Raw genomic sequence first — 26,791 nt, forward strand, 5'->3', positions numbered from 1 at the left:
ATGATGATGTAAAGAGAGTAGTAAGGGAGAAAAAGTTAGCATATGAGAAGTTTTTACAAAGTAGAAGTGATGCAAGGAGGGAAGAGTATATGGAGAAAAAGAGAGAAGTTAAGAGAGTGGTGAAGCAATGTAAAAAGAGAGCAAATGAGAGAGTGGGTGAGATGTTATCAACAAATTTTGTTGAAAATAAGAAAAAGTTTTGGAGTGAGATTAACAAGTTAAGAAAGCCTAGAGAACAAATGGATTTGTCAGTTAAAAATAGGAGAGGAGAGTTATTAAATGGAGAGGTAGAGGTATTGGGAAGATGGAAGGAATATTTTGAGGAATTGTTAAATGTTGATGAAGATAGGGAAGCTGTGATTTCGTGTATAGGGCAAGGAGGAATAACATCTTGTAGGAGTGAGGAAGAGCCAGTTGTGAGTGTGGGGGAAGTTCGTGAGGCAGTAGGTAAAATGAAAGGGGGTAAGGCAGCCGGGATTGATGGGATAAAGATAGAAATGTTAAAAGCAGGTGGGGATATAGTTTTGGAGTGGTTGGTGCAATTATTTAATAAATGTATGGAAGAGGGTAAGGTACCTAGGGATTGGCAGAGAGCATGCATAGTTCCTTTGTATAAAGGCAAAGGGGATAAAAGAGAGTGCAAAAATTATAGGGGGATAAGTCTGTTGAGTGTACCTGGTAAAGTGTATGGTAGAGTTATAATTGAAAGAATTAAGAGTAAGACGGAGAATAGGATAGCAGATGAACAAGGAGGCTTTAGGAAAGGTAGGGGGTGTGTGGACCAGGTGTTTACAGTGAAACATATAAGTGAACAGTATTTAGATAAGGCTAAAGAGGTCTTTGTGGCATTTATGGATTTGGAAAAGGCGTATGACAGGGTGGATAGGGGGGCAATGTGGCAGATGTTGCAAGTGTATGGTGTAGGAGGTAGGTTACTGAAAGCAGTGAAGAGTTTTTACGAGGATAGTGAGGCTCAAGTTAGAGTATGTAGGAAAGAGGGAAATTTTTTCCCAGTAAAAGTAGGCCTTAGACAAGGATGTGTGATGTCACCGTGGTTGTTTAATATATTTATAGATGGGGTTGTAAGAGAAGTAAATGCGAGGGTCTTGGCAAGAGGCGTGGAGTTAAAAGATAAAGAATCACACACAAAGTGGGAGTTGTCACAGCTGCTCTTTGCCGATGACACTGTGCTCTTGGGAGATTCTGAAGAGAAGTTGCAGAGATTGGTGGATGAATTTGGTAGGGTGTGCAAAAGAAGAAAATTAAAGGTGAATACAGGAAAGAGTAAGGTTATGAGGATAACAAAAAGATTAGGTGATGAAAGATTGAATATCAGATTGGAGGGAGAGAGTATGGAGGAGGTGAACGTATTCAGATATTTGGGAGTGGACGTGTCAGCGGATGGGTCTATGAAAGATGAGGTGAATCATAGAATTGATGAGGGAAAAAGAGTGAGTGGTGCACTTAGGAGTCTGTGGAGACAAAGAACTTTGTCCTTGGAGGCAAAGAGGGGAATGTATGAGAGTATAGTTTTACCAACGCTCTTATATGGGTGTGAAGCGTGGGTGATGAATGTTGCAGCGAGGAGAAGGCTGGAGGCAGTGGAGATGTCATGTCTGAGGGCAATGTGTGGTGTGAATATAATGCAGAGAATTCGTAGTTTGGAAGTTAGGAGGAGGTGCGGGATTACCAAAACTGTTGTCCAGAGGGCTGAGGAAGGGTTGTTGAGGTGGTTCGGACATGTAGAGAGAATGGAGCGAAACAGAATGACTTCAAGAGTGTATCAGTCTGTAGTGGAAGGAAGGCGGGGTAGGGGTCGGCCTAGGAAGGGTTGGAGGGAGGGGGTAAAGGAGGTTTTGTGTGCGAGGGGCTTGGACTTCCAGCAGGCATGCGTGAGCGTGTTTGATAGGAGTGAATGGAGACAAATGGTTTTTAATACTTGACGTGCTGTTGGAGTGTGAGCAAAGTAACATTTATGAAGGGATTCAGGGAAACCGGCAGGCCGGACTTGAGTCCTGGAGATGGGAAGTACAGTGCCTGCACTCTGAAGGAGGGGTGTTAATGTTGCAGTTTAAAAACTGTAGTGTAAAGCACCCTTCTGGCAAGACAGTGATGGAGTGAATGATGGTGAAAGTTTTTCTTTTTCGGGCCACCCTGCCTTGGTGGGAATCGGCCGGTGTGATAATAAAAAAATAAAAAAAAAATATTTCCTCTATTCTGTTTATTTCAGTATACAGTACACTACTGTACTATAAACATTTAAAAATACACCAAAAATGTTAAAAATGGTGCAAAAGTGACATTAAAACAGTATCAAAGATGATTGACACAAACCCACCATCATTATAGTATGCTCCTCACTTAGTGATGAATTCGTTTAATGACTTGGTCTTAGAAATGGAACTCCATTGTTAAATGAGGAGAAGCTGTATTTAGTATTTTGTGCCTGCCTAGTTATGTTTGCAAGATGATAAATTAGACACATGTGCAACACTTAGGAATCTCCATTGAAGTAATATTTGCCACACAGTGGCAAAACATTTCCTCAATAAGATTCCCAAGCGTTGCATGTGTTTAATTTATGAACTTGTCAGTTCACTGAACCATTCACTTTTATACATGTTTACAGGAGTTGGGTCTGGGATGTCTGTGTGTTCAGAAAATCAGTTGCTGGCTGCTTGTTGTTTTAAGTCTGATGTTTATGGGTTTCAAATTATGATTTTTGCTCATTTATTTTTATTTGCAGGGTCTGCGCTGAGCGAGTATGTGAGCCAGTTTGAGGTGCTGCGGTATGACTCCCAAGTGGTGCACAGAAACCACCAACGGGTCAAGAGGTCCCTCTACACTGATGAACAGGTAATGTGTCTTCTTCCTTCAACTCTACTAAAACTGTTTTCTCCTTTCTCTCCTCCCCCTCCCTCTCCTCCCCATTTTTGTTTACCTCCTCTTCTCTCCACTTCTACACTGTTGGGACGAGTGAAGAAATCTTCAAGAGGAAACTCGATCAGTATCTCCGCCAAATACCACATCAACCAGGCTGTGATGGATCTGTGGACCAGCGGGCTGCCAACGAGAACTAGGCTTTATTTACAAGAGGCTTTTAAGGTGGTACAATAAAAGTTGGAGACTTGAGAAAAATTTGAAAATTATCTTTCCTCTCTTTAATGTAATAGTTAGAGTATGGTAGTTATGTGTTGCTACAGAACTGTTTTGCTGGAAATCACTTTGTCAGCTTTTCAGCTAAAGAAATTGTATATTTTGCTTCATTGAGCTGAAAGTTTTTTTTTTTTTTTTTTTTTTTTTTTTTTTTTTTTTTGCATGTTTTAATAAGTAATATTGAAGTACTCTCAATGTTTGTTTGAATCGTGATTGTCCTTCGATAATTTAAAATTATGTCCATTTATTAGATCATCTGTTACTAGTTGTCTAGCACTTGCTGGACTGCATGCTGCTACCATCAGCAGCTTGGTTGATCAAGCCATCCAGCAGAAGGCCTAGTCTGGGACCAGACTGCAGGGGCATTGATCCCTGATACCTACTCCATGTAGGTACAGTATAATGAAAGTAAAATAGTTATCTGAAGGTTTCCTAAAGATTTTGAGGGTCATCACCGCTGTGGCTTGGTCCCAGACCCAGGCCTTCTGGTTGATTGCCTGACCAACCAGGATATTTAGTGCTGTCAAAATTCTTGTTTCATAACACCAAATGAGTTATCTTGTAATTTGGTCTTGACATCCCTATTGTTCACTGGGGGTATTTTGCACCATTTATTAAGCCTCTGGCTTTTGTAGTGAGTGATTTCCAAGTGTAGATTTGGGACCTGTCCCTCTTGAATTTTCCAGGTGTAAATTATGAGATGTTTTACTTGCATTGCAGGGAATGCCATTCAAGGGACTTGGTATTCTCAGTAATTTACAAGCTTCACTGAATTTATATGGGCAGTGAAGGTTAACTATACATTTCCTACTGCATTAAAGCAAGCTGATTAACTCTATCTTTTCTTTTTTCCCTAGTTCTCTTTTGAACAGTCTTTTTCCTGATAATTCTTTCTGGAATTTTTTAAATATTTTTTTGACCACCATATAAACCATTTTGACACTGACATATTTAATATATAAACTGAATAAGAGACTACAAAATTGAGTACAGCAGTTTTGTTTACTTGCAGCTGACTATATCTTTTGCATCACACGGGCGGTCGTTCCACCTGCGTTTGAAGCGGGACACGCAAACCATTAGCCCATTTGTGAAAGTAGAAGTCCCAGCTGATCTAGAAGGCCTAGATTTTAGTCACATATATGAAGGGACCCTTCAAAGTGAGTTAATTCTGTATAATGCACAATGTTATTGTTCTTGTTAGTACTGTAATGCAAGTTTACAGTTGTAAAATGTACTGAGTTATGTCACAAGAAGCAAATAATGTATTAATTTCTCTGGTCTTAATATTCATATTGGCACAAAAATGCACATTTTTGTTAAATGCATTTCAAAAAAAAAAATATATATAAATTTTAAATGCATCAGTGTGCTAACTTTCATGGTTAAGTTGATGGCTTTATGTTAACAGTTTTTGTTTCACTTGCAGATGACCCAGGGTCTAAGGTGTGGGGCAGCATACGGGATGGGGTATTTGAGGGTGTGATAGCCAGCGAGCGTGATGGCACCTTCTATGTTGAACATGCCCATAAGTACTTCCCACGTCATAATTCCACTCATGCGGGCTTCCACTCTGTTATATATCATAACGATCATGTGGATGACCCCTACACAAAAGTTCGGGAAGGGCACACCTCTGGTTGTGGGGCGACGGATGACGTGGCTGCCTGGATGGACAGTGTTCAAAACTCTGCAGATTTAGAAGAGGAGAAAGAAGCTGCAGCCAGGCGATACTTAGAAATGCCAGCCCACCTCCGTAGTCAGTACAAATACAAAAAATGGTTGGATACACAAGATAAATATAGAACGGTTCAAGAAGAAAGTGGATTTCATGGCATATATGACAGTATTCTAGATGATTATCACAACAAGTACAGTGAGGAAGTAAACTTGCGACATAAAAGAGCCGTTGGGATTGGCGTTGGAGAAGACAATAAGGGAACTTGTTCTCTCTCCATACAGACTGACCCCATGTTGTGGCATCATATATATAAACAGGTAAGCAGTCAATGTCTTCAAACTGAAGTTTTATATGGTATTTCATGATCTTCCTCTACTGCCTTCTTCACCTCAATTGCCCTCTTTAACTCTTCCTTCTTACATTTTGTCTTGGCGTATTTGGTAATACTTGCCTAACTGTACTTGCAAGTCATAGTTCCTGACTCTGCCTCTTACCTCAGTGTTGGCTTGTCTAAGATGTTTTATTCTTTATATCAAGAGATTTTTATAATTTAGAAATGACACATACAAGACAAAGTATGTGGAGAGAAAAAGCTAGGCTGAGAATGGTGAGGAAATGCATAAAAAGAGCCAATGAAAGAATGGGGTGAAACTATCAGTAAATTTGGCTGAAAATAAGAACAGTTTTGGAGGGAGATTAATAAGTTGAGAAAGCCTGGAGAGTAGATGGACTAGACAGTCAAAAATGAAAGTGGGAGACATTTGATTATGTGCTGGGAAGATGCAGAATATTTTAAGGGGCTGTTATATGTTGATAAAAGGGAAGCAGTGATTTCATGCATTGGACAAAGAGGAATAATATCTTTTAGGAGCAAGAAAGAGTCAGGTGTGTGTGTGTGTGTACTTGCCTAGATGTGATTGCAGGGGATGAGTCACAGCTTCTGTGTACGCGGATGATGGGGGAGCGCATGAGACAGTGGGTAGATTGAAAAGTGGGTAAAGCAGCTGGGACAAATGAGATTGAGATGTTAAATGCAGGTGGGGATGTAGTTTTCTGGATTGGTTAGCATATTTTTTCAATACAGTGGTGCTTAGTTTCATACAAAATTCGTTCCAGAAGGCTGTTCGAGTGCTGTTACCAAACGAATTTGTTCCCATAAGGAATAATGTAAATTAGATTAGTCTGTTTCAAACCCCAAAAATTATACTTAAAAATGCACTTACAATAATACACTTAAATAATTGTTCAAGTTGGGAGCTGTACGAAACTCGGGGTACCAATGTATTTGCATTAAAGAAGGGAAGGTATCTAAGGATATGCAAAGTTCATTTGTACAATGCAAAAGAAGGACAAGACAGTGAATAAGAATTATGGGGAAAAATGACTGTTTAGTCTTCTGGGTAAATTACATGGAAGGATTATTATTGATGGATTTAGGGTTAACATGCAAAATTAAGAAGGAGGATTTAGGAGGAGTATGTGTAGACAATGTTGTATACAAATGATCATTACTTAAGGGTAAAGAAGTGTTTGTTGCATTTATGGGTTTAGGACAGGAACCTAAGAGTACATGAACTGTTGTGAGTCTCATCATGGTGAGGATGTAAAAATAAGTCACTGGCATTTTGGGTTATCCTTGATTATTAACCTTCTGAGGGTAATAATCAGTGATACTACTATCACAGTATTATTACTGTATATTAAGGCATTTTATTATAATTATTACTTTTATTTATTTTTCATTTATGTACTGTGTCATGTGCATGCTGGAAAAACAAAATATTGATATTTTGTGTTTTTTTCACTCTGTCGCCAGGAGGGAAATGATAAGGAGAAGACGCGTGATGAGATCACAGCAATGATCTCGCAACACATAAAAGCGATAAACCATATATATGCTAATGTCAAGTTCAATGGCAAGTACAAACACAGAAACATCAGATTTGAAGTCCAGAGAATCAAGGTGAGCACAGTGCTGTATGATGCTTTATTTGGTATTTTAAGAAAATTGTATATAACCAACTAATCTTATGAGTTGCAAGTTAGGCTTGTAATTAAGACATATTACCGTTTTGAACTATAGTATCGGCGTCCCTTTGGCAAGACGGTGATGGTGTGAGTGATGATGGAAGTTTCTTCATTTTTTGGGTCACTTTGCCTTGTGGAAAATGACCAATGTGTTAATAAAAATAAAATGGTTCAAGGTGCAATTACCTACAGTATTTGTAATTAGCCAGACCTCTGTATTTGTGAGGGCTGCATTCTTGGAAACTTTCAAGTATGGAACAATATTCAGACATTCTCTTCAACACTAACAGCCTGGACGAGTAAGGAATGTAGTGTAGTAAATATTGGTCAGTGCTGCTAATACAGTACAGACTGGTTCCTTTATGGGTGCATAAATGCTATAAACACTATCGAGTGAGGCAGGCAGGCAGGTAAGGTGCTTCCTTGGTGTGGTATGGGAGGCAGAGGTAAAAGGGGAAAGGGGCATCCAGTACTATATGTACTAGTCCTTTTAGGAGATAAAAGTGTTAAGTTATATTCCTAAGGTTCATGAGTATCTGTACTAAGAAAAGTATTAGTTTATTTACTTTTATTGTTTTCTAGAGGGTGTAACAGCTTTTGTTACTATATTATAATTTGGCCACTCTATACAATTTAATGGGTCAGTACTCACTGCATGTCTGCTGTTTATTGGAGATATTTTGCAACTTCTGCCGAGCATCTTGCCTTCGTCGGGAGTGATTTCAGTGGCAAGATTTGGAACCATTCCTTACAGAATTTTCCAGGAGTAGATTTATAATGCATCTTTCTCGCTTGTGTTCCAAGGAGTACAGTTTGAGGGAGTCGGTATTCTCAGTAATTTGTGATGACTGAATTTATATGGACAGTGAAGGCTCCTTATGCATTCTCCAGATCTCTTAATTTTTTCTGCCAAAACTTTGACTACATTTATGTTATTAAACAGGTAAGTGAAAATTACTGAAGTGAATCTTAATGTGCAGACCAATACTTCCTTGTATTTCTGGTTTTTCCCTCAGTCACATTTAATGTACACAGGTATCCATATGTTGTTGTCAGATAGTCTTTAATATGGATCCGTGTGAAAGCTGTAAATATTACATTGGACTTGGTGAGAAGTCTGCCAATAAATGTTAATTTGCTGTGAATAACAAAAAGGCACAATGCCATGACTGGAACAATATACAAATCATCCGCACATAGGAGAGAGGAGCTTATGACGTTTTGGTCTGACTTGGACCATTTACGAAGCTCCTCTCTCCTATGTGTGGGTTATTTGTGTATTATTTTGTTCTGGTTTGCTTTAAGATCTTTGCAAACAAGAATCTTGACGTATTTGCTATGGAGAGAAAGTTTTAAGAGAGTTAGCAGCATTAATATCCACAGCTCTTATATACCAGATGCTGGCTCTGTTTCCGGTTCAACCAGGTGGTTATGCATTCTTATCATTACTTGCCAATCTTTTCTTTTTTGCTTCCTGGAGAAAAAATAAAATCTAATTTTTTAAGGACAAAAGATCTTAATTGAAGCACTGTACTGTATCTTTTTTTATTATTAGCGAAGGAGAATGTTGGAGCTTATTGTATCCATAGATGTGGAGATTTAGTCAAAAACATCAGCAAGAGCTTAGTGTATTCATTAAATTCCTGTATAAGTATAGTGAGCTATAATAGTGTATTTTGTTTCAGATTGACGATGATAAGCCATGTCGTGCTAATTATGTGGGCGAGACCAACAAATTTTGTAAAGCTAATGTAGATGTAAGTAACTTTCTCAACTTGCATTCCCAAAAGAAGCATGACGACTTCTGTCTGGCATACGTGTTCACCTTCAGAGATTTCACTGGAGGTACTCTTGGGCTGGCTTGGGTTGCATCACCTTCAGGTAATTTGTGGCCTACCTACTTGTTAAAATACTGGTTAAACATTAATAAGTTTCCAAAAATATTTGTTGATTCACACCCATTTATATTGTCTACACACCCATCAGGATGGATCTTGACACTCGTGTTGGTAAACTCCTCTCTTAACTTGCAGGCGCCTCTGGGGGCATATGTGAAAAGTACAAAACCTACACCGAGAACTTGGGAGGCTTCCGTCATTCTGAAAAGCGTTCCCTAAATACTGGCATCATAACATTCCTCAACTACAACTCTAGGGTGCCACCCAAAGTTTCTCAGCTCACTTTAGCTCATGAGATTGGCCATAATTTTGGCTCACCCCATGACTTTCCTGAGACTTGCAAACCAGGAGGGCTGCAGGGAAACTTCATTATGTTCTCGTCAGCCACGAGTGGAGATCGCCTCAACAACGACAAATTTTCCCCTTGTTCTGTTCGCAACATTTCCTTGGTGCTCGATGCTATTTCAGAAAAGAGAAGAACGAATTGTTTCACTGAGAATAATGGTGCCTTCTGTGGTAACAAGATTGTTGAGGAAGGGGAGGAGTGTGATTGTGGTTTTGACATGGATGAATGCCAAGAAAAATGCTGTTATCCACTTAAAATATCAGCAGCTGATAAGATGCTAAACCCTTCAGCCAAAGAATGTACACGCAAGAACAACACACGGTGCAGGTAATGATCTCCCAGATTTTCTAATTCCATTCCCTGTTCCATTCATTATACACCAACCCTTCAATTTAACAGATTTCAGGAATGCAGGACAAACTCTGCTGGCTCAGCTGATTTGGAAACGTGTCTTGTTATCTATAGAATTGTCGGTTATTGTTACAATCAATCACAGGAAAACAGTTTAGTTTCCAGCCACCATAACTGTCATTACCAGCCACTTACTTTCCCTATTAGTCTGTTGAACCAAGGGTTGACTGTATCTCAATGTATTATTCCTAATAATGTATATACTATACATGTATGTACTGTTTTTCTTGAAGGTCTTCCTAATTTTCTTTACCTTACATTATCCCATCAATATACAGTATACTGTACTGTCTTCGTTTTATGTCATTATTTGTTGCTTAGTTCTTTTGTTTATCCATCTTCTTTCTGTACATTCTTGAAAAAAAAATAAAAAAAATCCCACATGTTGGCCACGTTTGGTGGTCAACACGTGGGAAGTTTTTTTTTTTTGCATAAGTCCTTTTGCAATTATAAATGCTCAGTCAAGTGTCTTTATAACTCTGGAAGATATTTTCTGTGCCTGGGGAGGAGTATACTTGTGGGATGAAATGTGAATGGATAGAATGCCTGTTTAACCTAGTACTGGGCCTTGGGGGGCATTGACCCTCAGAACACTCTCAAGGTAATGATCATATTTCTCTCCCACAGTTTGCAGGGTCTTTTCCTTAACTACATCTAGGTAACTGACATCATAATATTACTTTAGTCACTGGTTCTTCCAGTACCTAGCAAGAACGAACTACAGTGGTACTCCAAGTTTCAAACTTATATCATTCCTGAATGCTGTTTGAGTGCCAATACCAAACGAATTTGTTCCCATAAGGAATAATGTAAATGAGATTAGATTAGTCCATTTCAGACCCCCAAAAATACACTTACAAACACACTTTCACAAATACACTTACATAGTTGTTCGAGTTGGAAGCAGTTCAAAACTCGGGGTACCACTTTACAGGTATTATAATGTTAGCTCAAGAATAGGCAGATACTTTGAAAATAATTTTGGCAGTTTAAAACCTTTTGATATAGCTTTGTGGTCTTTGTCTGTATTTACTGTTATATATATATATATATGTATTCTCAAATAATTTTGCCCTCTACAGTACGTAGCGGGTGTTTCCTTTCCGACAGACTTGGAGAACTTTATTGTTTGTTTTATGGAAAGTAAGGCTTAATTTTTTTCCCCTTATGTTCACTTTGTCAGAATCCTGCATCTACATGTATCATCAGGTATAACTGAAAACAGTGGTTTATATAACATGAGTAGGCAGATGATGATAGTTGGGATCATATTACTGTAAAAAAAAAAAAAAAAATCTTTCAGCCCTAGTGAAGGACCGTGTTGTGACCGTGAAAAGTGTACCTTTGTGCAGGACATCCAGTGCCACACTGAGACAGACTGCGAAGAATCTGCCTATTGTGAAGGAGATAAGGCATCTTGCCCTCAACCAGTTCCAAAAGAGGAATACAAGGAATGCAATGAAGGCACAAAGGTAGGACTATTGAAGTTCTGTGACCAGCAAAATGTCTAACAAGTTGCTATATACTCTACATCAATATTACCTAACCATTTTACATTTAAATTTCTAGGAATGCTTAAGTGGTATGAAACACATTTAGTGCATAATACCTATTTGCAAGAGTTGTCCTTCCTAGATTCTTTGATGTTATATCTTTGCTCTACACTGCCTATTTTTGTCGGTCACTTTTAATATATTGTATTAGATGTGATTCTTTGGGATAACTTCTATGAAAGTATCCAAAAATGGAAATTTGATTAAAATAGTTGAATTAAATTACTGTTTATTAGAAATAATTGGTTAATCATTGATGTCTCTAAAGTAATTGAAGTGTAAAAGAAGTCATTAATAGTTTGCTTCTGTGACTATCCTCAGGTGTGCACCAAGGGAAAATGTAGTGGGTCAATCTGCCTTGCTAAAGGAATGAAGGAATGTTTCCTCACTTCTGACCGTGTACATGACAAGAAGAAGCTTTGCGAGATAGCTTGCCAGATTGGGAACGACAGCTCGAGCTGCAAGTCCACATCAGAGTTGAAAGATGTGTTTGGTGGTGGACCTGTGTTTATGAGGCCAGGAGCACCATGCAATAACTTCCAGGTGAGATGTTACTGCAGTTAATGTTTTACTCTTGGTTACTTGAAATGTTAGGCTCAGTGCATGCTGATATTGCTGCTGTTCTGTGCTGGGAAAGATGTTATGTATTAGTTTTAACATGCTGGCTACAGTCTAAAAGGTTTAAATTTTGTAACATCGCCTACAAACTGAGGGTGTATTAATTTTTTCACTAATTTTAATTTTACAAGAAATTATGTGTCGTCAATTTCTGTAGAATCTGATGTAACATTAGGTTAAACTTAAAAGATTTACATTATAATGATTAAAATGCATTGCCATTCAACTTGTATTATTTTGTACTACATACTATATTGTAAAAGGATAAAAATAATCGACCTGAGATGTTATAAAATGCCAATTACTCATTTCCTCCCAATAAATTGCTTGTACAGTAAACCATTGCTGTCACCATTTCACGCTTGTATGTTAAGATTGGAACATTGTCCTTCGTGCATAACAGGATATATATACAAGAAGGCCCCACTTACACAGCAGGTCAGGTTCTGGGCTACCACCGTAAAGTGCAACATAGTCTTTTTTTACTTTCAGATGCATCTAAAAGCCTGATAACACATGTTTACACTATCACATATTAAGTGAGCGATAGTACATATACAGTACACACATTACTTCTTCTTTCAACGCACCAGCCATATCCCACTGAGGTGGGGCGGCCCAAATGGGCAATGGTTTTAAGTTGGAAAAATTCAGATTCAGGAAGGATATAGGAAAGTACTGGTTTGGTAATAGAGTTGTGGATGAGTGGAACAAACTCCCAAGTACAGTTATAGAGGCCAGAACGTTGTGTAGCTTTAAAAATAGGTTGGATAAATACATGAGTGGATGTGGGTGGGTGAGAGTTGGACCTGATAGCTTGTGCTACCAGGTCGGTTGCCGTGTTCCTCCCTTAAGTCAATGTGATCTGACCTGACTAGGTTGGGTGCATTGGCTTAAGCCGGTAGGAGACTTGGACCTGCCTCGCATGGGCCAGTAGGCCTTCTGCAGTGTTCCTTCGTTCTTATGTTCTTATGTTCTTAAAAGGAAAAACGAAAGTTTCGTCTTTTAAATTTAGTAATACATACAGGAGAAGGGGTTACTAGCCCCTTGCTCCTGGCATTTTAGTCACCTCTTACGACATGCATGGCTTACGGAGGAAGAATTCTGTTCCACTTCCCCATGGAGAACACATTACTTGCCTTAAAATATTTTTTTCCTTAGCTTATGGTGAGTGATAAATATATATATAGTAGGAAGTCTTGAGTAAGTGAAGAATGGGTATAATTGAAACCTGCTTCATTAGGAAAACAGTAAAGTGAAGCACTTTAAAGTGGGGCCTGCCTGTATTCAGGTGTGTATCTGTGTATATACACAGTTTACCTTAAACCTTGTTTTAGGGCTTAAAGCATTCTTGACTGGTGGTGAACAAGCGATATGCAGCCTTGTAGTGATAGGCTTTAAAGCCTATCAGTCACAATACACTAGGAGCTAAGACACTGCTAGTGTATTGGTAGTAATTCTTCCAGGGAAGTACTACCGTCCTGCCAGATGACTGTGAAACAGAAACCTGTAACTGTTTTGCATGATGATAGGATTGCTGGTTTCTTTTTCTGTCTCATAAACACGCTGGATAACAGGGATATCTTGCTACTCCTACTTACACTTTGGTCACACTTCACAGACACGCACATGTATATATATATACATACATCTAGGTTTTTCTCCTTTTTCTAAATAGCTCTTGTTCCTCTTTATTTCTTCTATTGTCCATGGGAAAGTGGAAAAGAATCTTTCCTCCGTAAGCCATGCGTTCGTATGAGGCGACTAAAATGCCGGGAGCAATGGGCTAGTAACCCCTTCTCCTGTAGACATTTACTAAAAAAGAGAAGAAGAAAAACTTTATAAAACTGGGATGCTTAAATGTGCGTGGATGTAGTGCGGATGACAAGAAACAGATGATTGCTGATGTTATGAATGAAAAGAAGTTGGATGTCCTGGCCCTAAGCGAAACAAAGCTGAAGGGGGTAGGGGAGTTTCGGTGGGGGGAAATAAATGGGATTAAATCTGGAGTATCTGAGAGAGTTAGAGCAAAGGAAGGGGTAGCAGTAATGTTGAATGATCAGTTATGGAAGGAGAAAAGAGAATATGAATGTGTAAATTCAAGAATTATGTGGATTAAAGTAAAGGTTGGATGCGAGAAGTGGGTCATAATAAGCGTGTATGCACCTGGAGAAGAGAGGAATGCAGAGGAGAGAGAGAGATTTTGGGAGATGTTAAGTGAATGTATAGGAGCTTTTGAACCAAGTGAGAGAGTAATTGTGGTAGGGGACCTGAATGCTAAAGTAGGAGAAACTTTTAGAGAGGGTGTGGTAGGTAAGTTTGGGGTGCCAGGTGTAAATGATAATGGGAGCCCTTTGATTGAACTTTGTATAGAAAGGGGTTTAGTTATAGGTAATACATATTTTAAGAAAAAGAGGATAAATAAGTATACAAGATATGATGTAGGGCGAAATGACAGTAGTTTGTTGGATTATGTATTGGTAGATAAAAGACTGTTGAGTAGACTTCAGGATGTACATGTTTATAGAGGGGCCACAGATATATCAGATCACTTTCTAGTTGTAGCTACACTGAGAGTAAAAGGTAGATGGGATACAAGGAGAATAGAAGCATCAGGGAAGAGAGAGGTGAAGGTTTATAAACTAAAAGAGGAGGCAGTTAGGGTAAGATATAAACAGCTATTGGAGGATAGATGGGCTAATGAGAGCAGAGGCAATGGGGTCGAAGAGGTATGGGGTAGGTTTAAAAATGTAGTGTTAGTGTTCAGCAGAAGTTTGTGGTTACAGGAAAGTGGGTGCGGGAGGGAAGAGGAGCGATTGGTGGAATGATGATGTGAAGAGAGTAGTAAGGGAGAAAAAGTTAACATATGAGAAGTTTTTACAAAGTAGAAGTGATGCAAGGAGGGAAGAGTATATGGAGAAAAAGAGAGAGGTTAAGAGAGTGGTGAAGCAATGTAAAAAGAGAGCAAATGAGAGAGTGGGTGAGATGTTATCAACAAATTTTGTTGAAAATAAGAAAAAGTTTTGGAGTGAGATTAACAAGTTAAGAAAGCCTAGAGAACAAATGGATTTGTCAGTTAAAAATAGGAGAGGAGAGTTATTAAATGGAGAGTTAGAGGTATTGGGAAGATGGAGGGAATATTTTGAGGAATTGTTAAATGTTGATGAAGATAGGGAAGCTGTGATTTCGTGTATAGGGCAAAGAGGAACAACATCTTGTAGGAGTGAGGAAGAGCCAGTTGTGAGTGTGGGGGAAGTTCGTGAGGCAGTAGGTAAAATGAAAGGGGGTAAGGCAGCTGGGATTGATGGGATAAAGATAGAAATGTTAAAAGCAGGTGGGGATATAGTTTTGGAGTGGTTGGTGCAATTATTTAATAAATGTATGGAAGAGGGTAAGGTACCTAGGGATTGGCAGAGAGCATGCATAGTTCCTTTGTATAAAGGCAAAGGGGATAAAAGAGAGTGCAAAAATTATAGGGGGATAAGTCTGTTGAGTATACCTGGCAAAGTGTATGGTAGAGTTATTATTGAAAGAATTAAGAGTAAGACAGAGAATAGGATAGCAGATGAACAAGGAGGCTTTAGGAAAGGTAGGGGGTGTGTGGACCAGGTGTTTACAGTGAAACATATAAGTGAACAGTATTTAGATAAGGCTAAAGAGGTCTTTGTGGCATTTATGGATTTGGAAAAGGCGTATGACAGGGTGGATAGGGGGGCAATGTGGCAGATGTTGCAGGTGTATGGTGTAGGAGGTAGGTTACTGAAAGCAGTGAAGAGTTTTTACGAGGATAGTGAGGCTCAAGTTAGAGTATGTAGGAAAGAGGGAAATTATTTCCCAGTAAAAGTAGGCCTTAGACAAGGATGTGTGATGTCACCATGGTTGTTTAATATATTTATAGATGGGGTTGTAAGAGAAGTAAATGCGAGGGTCTTGGCAAGAGGCGTGGAGTTAAAAGATAAAGAATCACACATGAAGTGGGAGTTGTCACAGTTGCTCTTTGCTGATGACACTGTGCTCTTGGGAGATTCTGAAGAGAAGTTGCAGAGATTGGTGGATGAATTTGGTAGGGTGTGCAAAAGAAGAAAATTGAAAGTGAATACAGGAAAGAGTAAGGTTATGAGGATAACAAAAAGATTAGGTGATGAAAGATTGGATATCAGATTGGAGGGAGAGAGTATGGAGGAGGTGAATGTATTCAGATATTTGGGAGTGGACGTGTCAGCGGATGGGTCTATGAAAGATGAGGTGAATCATAGAATTGATGAGGGGAAAAGGGTGAGTGGTGCACTTAGGAGTCTGTGGAGACAAAGAACTTTGTCCTTGGAGGCAAAGAGGGGAATGTATGAGAGTATAGTTTTACCAACGCTCTTATATGGGTGTGAAGCATGGGTGATGAATGTTGCAGTGAGGAGAAGGCTGGAGGCAGTGGAGATGTCATGTCTGAGAGCAATGTGTGGTGTGAATATAATGCAGAGAATTCGTAGTTTGGAAGTTAGGAGGAGGTGCGGGATTACCAAAACTGTTGTCCAGAGGGCTGAGGAAGGGTTGTTGAGGTGGTTCGGACATGTGGAGAGAATGGAGCGAAACAGAATAACTTCAAGAGTGTATCAGTCTGTAGTGGAAGGAAGGCGGGGTAGGGGTCGGCCTAGGAAAGGTTGGAGGGAGGGGCTAAAGGAGGTTTTGTGTGCGAGGGGCTTGGACTTCCAGCAGGCATGCGTGAGCGTGTTTGATAGGAGTGAATGGAGACAAATGGTTTTTAATACTTGACGTGCTGTTGGAGTGTGAGCAAAGTAACATTTATGAAGGGGTTCAGGGAAACCGGCAGGCCGGACTTGAGTCCTGGTGATGGGAAGTACAGTGCCTGCACTCTGAAGGAGGGGTGTTAATGTTGCAGTTTAAAAACTGTAGTGTAAAGCACCCTTCTGGCAAGACAGTGATGGAGTGAATGATGGTGGAAGTTTTTCTTTTTCGGGCCACCCTGCCTCGGTGGGAATAGGCCAGTGTGATAATAAAAAAAAAAATTATGAAGCAGATATTATGAAAAATTGGGTGTCAATCTGAGCAATATTAACACTTTCTTCTACTGTACTTTCCTATACGTTTGTATTAAGTACTTTTACACTTAGTGTAAAATATATTTTGTATGGTGAAAGACTGGGTTGTGGTAGCACTGGTTCTTGAAACAGTCACAAGGTAGAAACCAAATAGGCAGAAGTCAATATTCTATAATTTAAAGATTTTGTTTTGTCCTTTTGAGTAACATACATTTACAAATAGTAATTTTTTTTTAGGGTTACTGTGATGTCTTCCAAAAATGCCGTGCAGTAGATGCAGAAGGACCATTAGCCCGCCTAAAAAACCTACTATTCAACCAGGACACCCTGAACAGTGTTGCAGAATGGATTACAGTAAGTTAACTTAGGATTTTTTATTTTCAATAAAGCTTGCCTCTTTATGTAAGTACAGTGGACCCTCGGTTATCGGACGTAATCCATTCCAGAAGGTCGGCTTAAAAGCGAAATGGCCTAAAACTGAAATAATATTTCCCATAAGAATTAATGTAAATACAATTGATCTGTTCCAGACGTTTCAGACACAAAAAAATAATTTTTTTAAATAATTTTACACAAAACAATGAAAACTAAATAAAATAAATACATGAACAGTTAAATCAGCATTACATACCTTTATTGAAGAATCTTGTTGTCGTATGGAAGACGGGGAGGAGAGAGAGAGAGAGAGAGAGTTGGGGTTATTGTTTGGAAGGGGAATCCCCCTCCATAAGGACTTCAGGTATCACAGTGCTCTCTGGGGTTACTTCCCTTCCTGCCTGCTACACTCCCTGCATGCCTGCTATACTCCCTACCTTCCTCCTACTCTCCCTGCTACACCTTGCCTTCCTACTACACTCCCTGCCTGTCTGCTACACTCCCTCCCTCCATGCTACGCTCCCTGCCTCCCTTTCACACTCCCTGTTTCCCTGCTACACCCCACATCAGCTTCCTTGATTTGTTCTTTCTTTGCCAGGATAGAAGTGATCATTGATTTGTTTTTCCCATACATCCTGGCAAGCTCAAGCACTCAAAGGCAACTCATATTTTTTAACAATTTCCTTCTTCAATTCCATGGTGTTTCTCACTTTCTTTACCAAAGGAACTTTACTAGGGACTTTCTTTGGGACCATGGTTACTTATTTCTTAGTTGCACTTAATGAATAACCACCAAAAACAATGGAAACGTTTGGATGAATAAGCAGAAGCTTCCTCACTCGCCCAGAGACACAGCAAGACTGATGCCAGCTCCTGGTGGCCGGCCGCTGACTCGTACCATACGGCTGATAAGCGGAATAACGGCTGATTAACGGAAGCCAAAAAATCAGCCGATAACCGAGGGTCCACTGTATGTTTAAGTAATGTGTATAATTCTTAATTATCTATAAAAATAATGTAAATAACTATGCCTGCAGTATGTAATTGTATAAATAGTTTTTCAGAATAGTCGTAATAGTTAAGAGTTATTTACCAGTGGTTTTAACCTGGGGTAATAACTGATGTAAGGGGAAAAGTGTGAATGTTTCCACTCCCAGAGTTTGCATCTGGGCTGCAAAACTTCCTTTACCCCCCCCCATATTTCCTAGGGAGACCCCCCCTTCCCTACTGCCTTCCCTCCAGTACAGATTTATAAACCCTCTAAGTCATCCTGTTATGTCTCACCCTCTCTACATGTCCGAACTACTTTGTCAACCTCTATTCAGCTTTCTGGATAATACTTTTAGTAATCCTGCACTTCCTAATTGCCAAACTATGAATTTGTTGCACAATACTTACACCACACTTTTTTCCTCAGACACAACATCTCTAGCCTCCTCCTTGCTGCAACATTCAAAGCCCATGATTCAGACCCATATAAGTGTTGGTACCACAGTGCTCTCACAGTCCCCTCTTGGTCTCCACAGATTCCTCAATTCACCACCCATCTTTTTTTTCTTCATTTCCATGGATCGCCTCATCTTTCATATAATCATCCGCCAGTAAGTCCACTCCCAAATATCTGAACACATTCATTTCATTTATACTCCCTCCATGTTAGCATTTCCTTTACTAAATGGAATAAATTGAAAGTTAGTGCTACAACCATAGGAAATTTAATGAAATTATGTGAAGGACATCTTAACGAGGACAATAACTACGAATTGGTAATTACACTGATATAGAATTTTTAGAAATTTCCTAACGTCTCCCAATAAGTTTGCCCAAATTCTTCAGTAAAAAAAGTTTGTCTATTTTAATCAGTAATATAGAGTATTAATGCAAGTATTATTCCTCACTATCCAGATAGTTTTATCTTGACCTGTTTCTTGTAGCTACAGTAATAAGACTAATGTTAATTAGCCACACTTGTATCATAACTTTTAATTATCCTTTCTGTATTAGGCAAATCACTGCATAATCAGCCACTTTACAAGAGGTTTTTAATTCTTTTTTAATGTATAATAATGCTTTTTCAGCAATACTGGTATGCTGTGATGCTTCTTGGAGTTGGATTTGTAGTATTCATGGGGATTTTCATCAAATGCTGTGCAGTTCACACTCCCTCCAGCAATCCTCGCAAACCACCTGCTCGCTCTATCACAGAAACCCTCAGAAGACCTGTCAACACACTAAGGAGAGTCAAGGTTAGTACAGTAATGCTATTTACTCATGAAATCATAATAACACTATAGCAAGCAAATCACAGGAGATTCATCTGTTTAAATTTGCCTTTGTGATCACACTGAGGCCCATGCTAACCTCCCTACGGTGTATAAATATGTCCCTAGTTGGATGAATTTTATTGTAGCCAGCTGGCCCAGTGGCTTATGCACTGACCTGGAGTTTTATGACTCGCTTGCCATGGGTTTAAACCCCTCACCTGTTCTGTGTTTTTTTATGGTACAGTGGACCCTCGGTTATCGGCCGTAATCTGTTCCAGAAGGCCGGCCTAAAAGCGAAATGGCCTAAAACTGAAATATTTCCCATAAGAATTAATGTAAGTACAATTAATCTGTTCCAGACACACAAAAAATATTTTTTTTAAAGATTAATTATAGTTTTACATACACAAAACAGTGAGAACTAAAGAAAATAAATACATGAAGAATCAAATCAGTACATATTACATAACTTCATTGAAGACTCTTGTTGGCTTATGGAAGATAGGGAGGAGGAGAGAGGAAGTTGGGGTTATTGTTTGGAAGGGGAATCCCCCTTCATAATGACTTCAGGTAACAAGTCTCTCTCTGGCATTACTTCCTTTCTTTGTCTTTTAATGCCACTAGGACCAGCTTGAGAGTCACTGGACACCTGTTGCACAAAATAACTGTCCAGAGTGGTCTGTTTCTGGGGTTTTTTTAAGATTTCCCCAAAGTGGGACAAGGTTTTGTCACTGAACATGTTGCAGATATGGCTTGGTCAGGGTGGTATTTCTCAATGAAAGCTTGCACCCTACTCCACATTGCACAAACCTCCTTAATCTCTGAAGAAGGCACCTCCTTCCCTCCCTCTTCCTCCTCCTCTGAAGCAAGTTCCTCAGCTGTGGTCTGTTGCTGTTCTAGATGAAGCTCTTGCAGCTCTTCAATGGTTAGCTCTTCTCTGTGGTCCACCAACTCTTCCACATCCTTGCCACTAACCTCTAACCCCATGGACTTCCCCAATGAAACAATACTTTCCACAACAGGCTTAGGGTCCTCATCCACAAACCCTTCAAAATCCCTCTCTTGGACACAATCTGGCCACAATTTTCTCCAAGCAGAGTTCAAAGTCCTGGAAGTCACTCCCTGCAAAGCCTTACCTATAAGGCTTATGCAGTGGAGGATAGTGAAGTGATTCCTCCAGAACTCTCTCAAGGTCAAATGGGTGTTCGAGGTCACTTCAAAGCACCTTTGAAACACTGCTTTTGTGTAGAGTTTTTTGAAGTTAGAAATGACCTACTGGTCCATGGGCTGGATGAGAGGAGTGGTGTTAGGAGGCAAGAACTTCACTGTGATGAAACTGAAGTCCTTAAACAATTGGTCTTCAAAGTCTGGAGGATGAGCAGGAGCATTGTCCAGTTCCAGGAGGCACTTGAGTGGCAATTTCTTTTCCAGGAGGTATTTTTTCACACTGTGGCCAAACACATCATCGACCCACTCTTTGAAAATTTGCCTTGTGACCGATGCCTTATTGTTAGCTTTCCACATCACACACAGTTTACTCTTGAAGGCATTGTTTTTCTTGAACACACTGGGATTTTCAGAGTGATACACCAGTAAAAGCTTCACTCTGAAATTTCCACTAGCGTTAGCACAGAACAAAAGAGTAAGCCTGTCCTTCATAGGCTTGTATCCTGGCAGTGCCTTTTCCTCCTTAGTAATGTAGGTCCTCATTGGCATTTTCTTCCAGAAGAGGCCTGTTTTGTCACAACTGAACACTTGTTGGGGAAAGAATCATACAGCCTTTATGTACCCTTGGAACTCCTGCATGAATTTTTCAGTCGCACATTTGTCAGAACTTGCAGCCTTGCCATGCCTTACCTCACTGTGTATGCCACAATGCTCCGTAAATCTCTCAAACCAGCCTTTGCTGACCCTAAACTCACTCACAGCATCATTTGTTCCACACATTTTATTTACAAGATCTGCATGCAACTACCTTGCCTTCTCTTGAATAATTGACTCCACAACACTGTCTCCCGCTAATTATTTTTCGGTGATCCACAAGAACAATAACTTATAGGTGACCTTTGTTTCGTCATCACATTTACTCCTTTCACCCCATCAGCTTCCTTGATTTGTTCTTTCTTTGCCAGGATAGAAGTGATTGTTGATTTGTTTTTCCCATACATCCTGGCAAGCTCAAGCACTCGAAGGCAACTCATATTTTTCAACAATTTCCTTCTTCAATTCCATGGTGTTTCTCACTTTCTTTACCGAAGGAACTTTACTAGGGATTTTATTTGGGCCCATGGTTACTTATTTCACAGTTACACTTAATAAATAACCAACAAAAATAATGGAAATGTTTGGATGAATAAGCAGAAGCTTCCTCACTTGCCCAGAGACACAGCAAGACTGACCCCAGCGCCTGGCGGTCGGCTGCTGATGTGTACCATACGGCCGATAACCAGAAGCTGAAAAATCGGCTGATAACTGATTTGGCCGATAAGTGGAACGGCCGATAACCAAGGTTCCACTGTTTACTTTTGCTGTTTTTTTTTTATTGATATTTATTGTCTACTACCAGGAGAAATTGTTGTAATATTGTGCAGAACTGATTTTAGACTTAAGGGGTTACCAGGATTTAATATCATGGATTTCATTGTTTGTCACTAGCGCCATCGACAAGGTCCAAGTCCGAATGTTCAAGCAGGAGCAGCAGCAGCGCCACAAAACCAGCACCACCATCACCATCATCACAACCAGCCAGGACCCTCGCATCCCGGTAGAGGTGGTGAAAGAGAAGCAGAACGTCCAAAACCTCCAGGAGGTAAAAGATCAAGTCGAGCATATAGTGACGATCCCCCTCCGCCATATCCAGGAAACCCAAGACATTCTGTCAGTCCTCCAAACCCAGGGAACTCTGTCACCCCTGCCAATCGTGCTGGACCCACCCGGCATGGCTATGGGGAGGGCCGAGGACATTATAATAGACCCAAAGGTTAGTGTTAAAATTTATACATGAGCCTGAATTCAGCTTAAAAATTTATAGTGTATGTATGACACACGCACACATTGCCTCAATATTTTAACCATCCAAAACCATATAAATTTCTTTGAATTGAATACAGTTAAGCCATCCTATTTAAAGCACAATATATTGATTATGATTTTTTTATTTTAACGAGTTGCGTTGTTTGATTTGGTTTTAGGTGGTGTTTTATTTGTTGTTTTAAGTGCTTGCTTTTTTCTCTTGGAAATACTGCCTTGTGTGTGTGTACTAGTGATAGTGCATGTTTTTGTAATGTATCACACAACCCAGTTATGCAGTTATAATATTTATTGGCTACAGAGAACTAATTATACTTAAACACAGTGGACCCCCGACTTACGATATTAATTCATTCCAGAAGTCTGTTCGGGTGCCGTTACCGAACGAATTTGCTCCCATAAGGAATATTGTAAATTAGATTAGTCCGTTTCAGACCCCGAAAAATACACTTACAGAAGCACTTACAAAAACACACTTACATAATTATTTGAGTTGGGAGCTGATCGTAAGTCGGGGGTCCACTGTATAAATTTTGGTTGCTTGCAATGTGATGACACTTGATGTTAAGTATTTAGTAGAGATATTATGTTTGGTCATTTAGAGAGAATGGATCAAAGTAGAATGACATGGAAAGCATATAAATCTATAGGGGAAGGAAGGCGGGGTAGGGGTCGTCCTCGAAAGGGTTGGAGAGAGGGGGTAAAGGAGGTTTTGTGGGTAAGGGGCTTGGACTTCCAGCAAGCGTGCGTGAGCGTGTTAGATAGGAGTGAATGGAGACGAATGGTACTTGGGACCTGACGATCTGTTGGAGTGTGAGCAGGGTAATATTTAGTGAAGGGATTCAGGGAAACCGGTTATTTTCATATAGTCGGACTTGAGTCCTGGAAATGGGAAGTACAATGCCTGCACTTTAAAGGAGGGGTTTGGGATATTGGCAGTTTGGAGGGATATGTTGTGTATCTTTATATGTGTATGCTTCTAGACTGTTGTATTCTGAGCACCTCTGCAAAAACAGTGATAATGTGCGAGTGTGGTGAAAGTGTTGAATGATGATGAAAGTATTTTCTTTTTGGGGATTTTCTTTCATTTTTGGGTCACCCTGCCTCGGTGGGAGACGGCCGACTTGTTGAAAAAAAAAAAAAAAAAAAATTATGTTCAGGAGACTGCACAGCAGGTTTTCATGAATAGAGCAAACTATCATAAGCTGCTGTTGTGAAGAACGTAAAGTGTTTCACACTTTATGCAGTGGATGCATTCTAGGCCCCCAGCACGTGAACGTGGTGAACTCAGTTTAGCATGTAAAATGTTGGGATATGTTCTGAGATTTATAAAATCCACCTTTATTTCTGAATTAGGTAAAACAAAATTACTGGGAAAGATTGGGTGAGAGGAGGATTTATATAACATGGGCTGCTGGGGCTACTGCATTGCTCCTCAGTTTTAATCAGGAAAGTAATGAGTAAGCAATAGAGTTGTGGGGAGAATGGTTGAGAAGAGTATGACTTGCTTAATACTGGCTAGTACTGTACTAGATATATTAATATAAATTACTGATATTTAAAGGCTTATAATTAATCAAGTGGTGCTGTGCTTGAGGACTGCATACTTTTGATATACCTCTGAAGCGTTTCGAGAGTTACTCTACTCTCTAAGCCCGGCCATGGGCCAGGCTCGTCTGGTGCTTGCCTGGTCATCCAGGCTGTTGCTGCTGGAGGTTCGCTTCCCCACATATCCATCACAGCCTGGTTGATCTGGCACCTGTATAAGAGGAGGTTTTGTGTTTGAGGGACTTAGACTTCCAACAAACATGTGGAGATAAATGGTTTTCATGACTTGATGTGTTGTTGTAGTGTGAGCAAAGTAACATTTATGAAGGGATTCAGGGAAACTGGTTAGCTGGACTTGAGTCCTGGAGGTGGGAAGTACAGTGCCTATACTCTGGAGGAGTGGGGATATTTGCAGTTTCGAACCATAGTATCAGCACCCCTCTGGCAAGACAGTGATGGAGTGAATGATGGTGAAAATGAAATGTTTCATCTTATGGGTTACCCTGCCTCAGTGGGAGATGACCAGTTTGTTAAAAAAAATAAAAAAATAAAAATGAACTGACTTGCATGAGTGAGCCGTGTCATGTCAAATTTTGAACCCCCAGTGTGGAGCTTCTACTTTGTCTTTGCTTGGCTCATACACACTTACATATACAGTGGACCCCCGGTTAACGATATTTTTTCATTCCAGAAGTATGTTCAGGTGCCAGTACTGACCGAATTTGTTCCCATAAGGAATATTGTGAAGTAGATTAGTCCATTTCAGACCCCCAAACATACACGTACAAACGCACTTACATAAATACACTTACATAATTGGTCGCATTGGGAGGTGATCCTTAAGCGGGGGTCCACTGTACTGCTGTTGTGTGCATTGTGTACTGTACTGCTGCTTTTCTTGTAGGATCAAAGGATCAACACGTTTGCTGAGTAACTTTTAAAAACATTGAAAATAAACACCTACCTGTGGATGTCTGTATGTATAGTACGTATTCAGTAACTCATAATATCTTGTAATGCATGATTGATGAAGGCTCAAGTTAAACGTATTTGGGATCAGTCAGTCTGTTTGAAGCAGCCTGAAGTAAGTATTTCGTACTTTCTTAAATTTTGTCAAATAATGTACACAGTATCGGTGGGAAACCATTCTGTTTGAGGGGAGGAGAGGGAAGATGCATCATTGTAGATAATTTGTAATATCAAGTGCATAATTAGTGTGGTTCCTTGATGTTTACACTCCATTATCAGTGGTATATCTTTGAAAAATTGCTAGGACAAGCAACTGACATGGTTAAGCTTTTGGATAAAGTTGAAGTGTGAATATTAATAAAGATTTGTAGATTCATTTAGCAAATAAGTAGGTACTAGACACACACAAAACAATTTAACTTAACAATTTCATCATTGGTCATTGGAATTCTTGGCTTAGCAGCAAAATGTTCAGTAACTTTGCTATAAAATTCTGGTGGCCATTGAGCTGTCAGCAGTATCTGTGTGATTGATCAAGCAAGCACCAGGCAAGGCTGGCCCAGGGCCAGCCTGTGAGAGTAGAAAACTCTCACAAGATCTTTCAAAAATATATCAGGAGGACTAAGTTTTGCAGATTTTCTTGAGCTTTAAAGTTTTTTAAGCAAGTTTGAATTATTTTCAAAGCAGAGGCTAGGCTCAACTTTTTCAGTCATTCAGCTCCATAAAATTTAAAATTTGTTAGTTTTATATTTAAATCTTCTGATACACAAAAACTGTGTGGTTCAAAAATATTCATACTTTCATCTTTTGAGAGTACAGTGGACCCCCGCATAACGATCACCTCCGAATGCGACCAATTATGTAAGTGTATTTATGTAAGTGCGTTTGTACATGTATGTTTGGGGGTCTGAAATGGACTAATCTACTTCACAATATTCCTTATGGGAACAAATTCGGTCAGTACTGGCACCTGAACATACTTCTGGAGTGAAAAAATATCGTTAACCGGGGGTCCACTGTATTTGATGGTCAGCAAACTCTTGACTCGCTTCAACATCCAGGAACCTTCTCACAATCAGTGTACATTTGATTGTTTTCTTTTAAGCTAATGTTCTGTTTAGGAATATGCCTGCCATTTTCCATATCTTTCTTATTTGCGAAGTCGAGAGTTCCCCAAAAACCGTTGTAGTAGACCACTTACAGTTTACATACATGTTGAAATTTTACTATATTTTCAGTTCGTGGTTTTAAATGCATTCCGAAGAGAGAACTTGTATTACCTTAGCTTCTCTGATAGTGAACCAAATTTGTTGTACCATCTCTTTCAAAAGCAAAATCTAATACTACTAAAAAAAAAGTTAACAGTGATTATTATTCCAAAATGTTAATTGGTGGATGGCATGTTTTGCTGACAAGTATGGTAGAAAGACACTTGACACAGGGCAAACATTTATTATAAACTTGTGTAGATGAATCAAGCTCTGACTTAACAGTACTATACCCAGACCCAAACATATTCTTTAGTCTTGTGTGATAAGTGGTTAAGAAAAACTGACAAGTTGAAGAATGAGACACTTGTGTGGTAATCTTCGAGGAGACTTTGTCTCACAATGGCTTCTTCGGTCCAATACAAAGAAGAACCATTCTTTGTATTGGACTAAAGAAGCCACTGGCTGGCAAAACATTTCTGCATTATAGATTCCCAATTATTGCACAAATCTCTTTCCACAACTCTTCTGTCAAGGTTTGCACTACACAAAGTATCTACCATAATGGAAGGTTTTGTCATTCCCCTTCAACTAGTGTTGACAAAAGCAGTATTTAGTTGCAAAAATGAAAATTAAAATACTCAGAGAGGTC

General features: G+C 39.5%; 1 protein-coding gene across 5 annotated transcripts in view; it reads left to right on the top strand.

The window, feature by feature from the left end:
- kuz (zinc-dependent metalloprotease kuz) overlaps positions 1–26,791 on the top strand; it is a 214,348-nt gene that overhangs the window by 168,564 nt on the left and 18,993 nt on the right. For 3 of the 5 annotated variants that reach the window (XM_053799441.2, XM_053799442.2, XM_070103162.1), the window contains exons 2-12: positions 2,747–2,856; positions 4,169–4,316; positions 4,586–5,154; positions 6,654–6,800; positions 8,551–8,746; positions 8,899–9,436; positions 10,824–10,992; positions 11,395–11,616; positions 16,983–17,099; positions 19,199–19,366; positions 22,040–22,364. In XM_053799441.2, coding sequence (XP_053655416.1) covers positions 2,747–2,856; positions 4,169–4,316; positions 4,586–5,154; positions 6,654–6,800; positions 8,551–8,746; positions 8,899–9,436; positions 10,824–10,992; positions 11,395–11,616; positions 16,983–17,099; positions 19,199–19,366; positions 22,040–22,364 — 2,709 coding nt within the window. The remainder of the gene's footprint in view (positions 1–2,746; positions 2,857–4,168; positions 4,317–4,585; positions 5,155–6,653; positions 6,801–8,550; positions 8,747–8,898; positions 9,437–10,823; positions 10,993–11,394; positions 11,617–16,982; positions 17,100–19,198; positions 19,367–22,039; positions 22,365–26,791) is intronic. The other 2 variants (XM_053799443.2, XM_053799444.2) reach the window with 1 other exon arrangement.

The sequence above is a fragment of the Cherax quadricarinatus genome, chromosome 84 (assembly GCF_038502225.1).
Source record: "Cherax quadricarinatus isolate ZL_2023a chromosome 84, ASM3850222v1, whole genome shotgun sequence".
NCBI classification, from domain to species: domain Eukaryota; kingdom Metazoa; phylum Arthropoda; class Malacostraca; order Decapoda; family Parastacidae; genus Cherax; species Cherax quadricarinatus.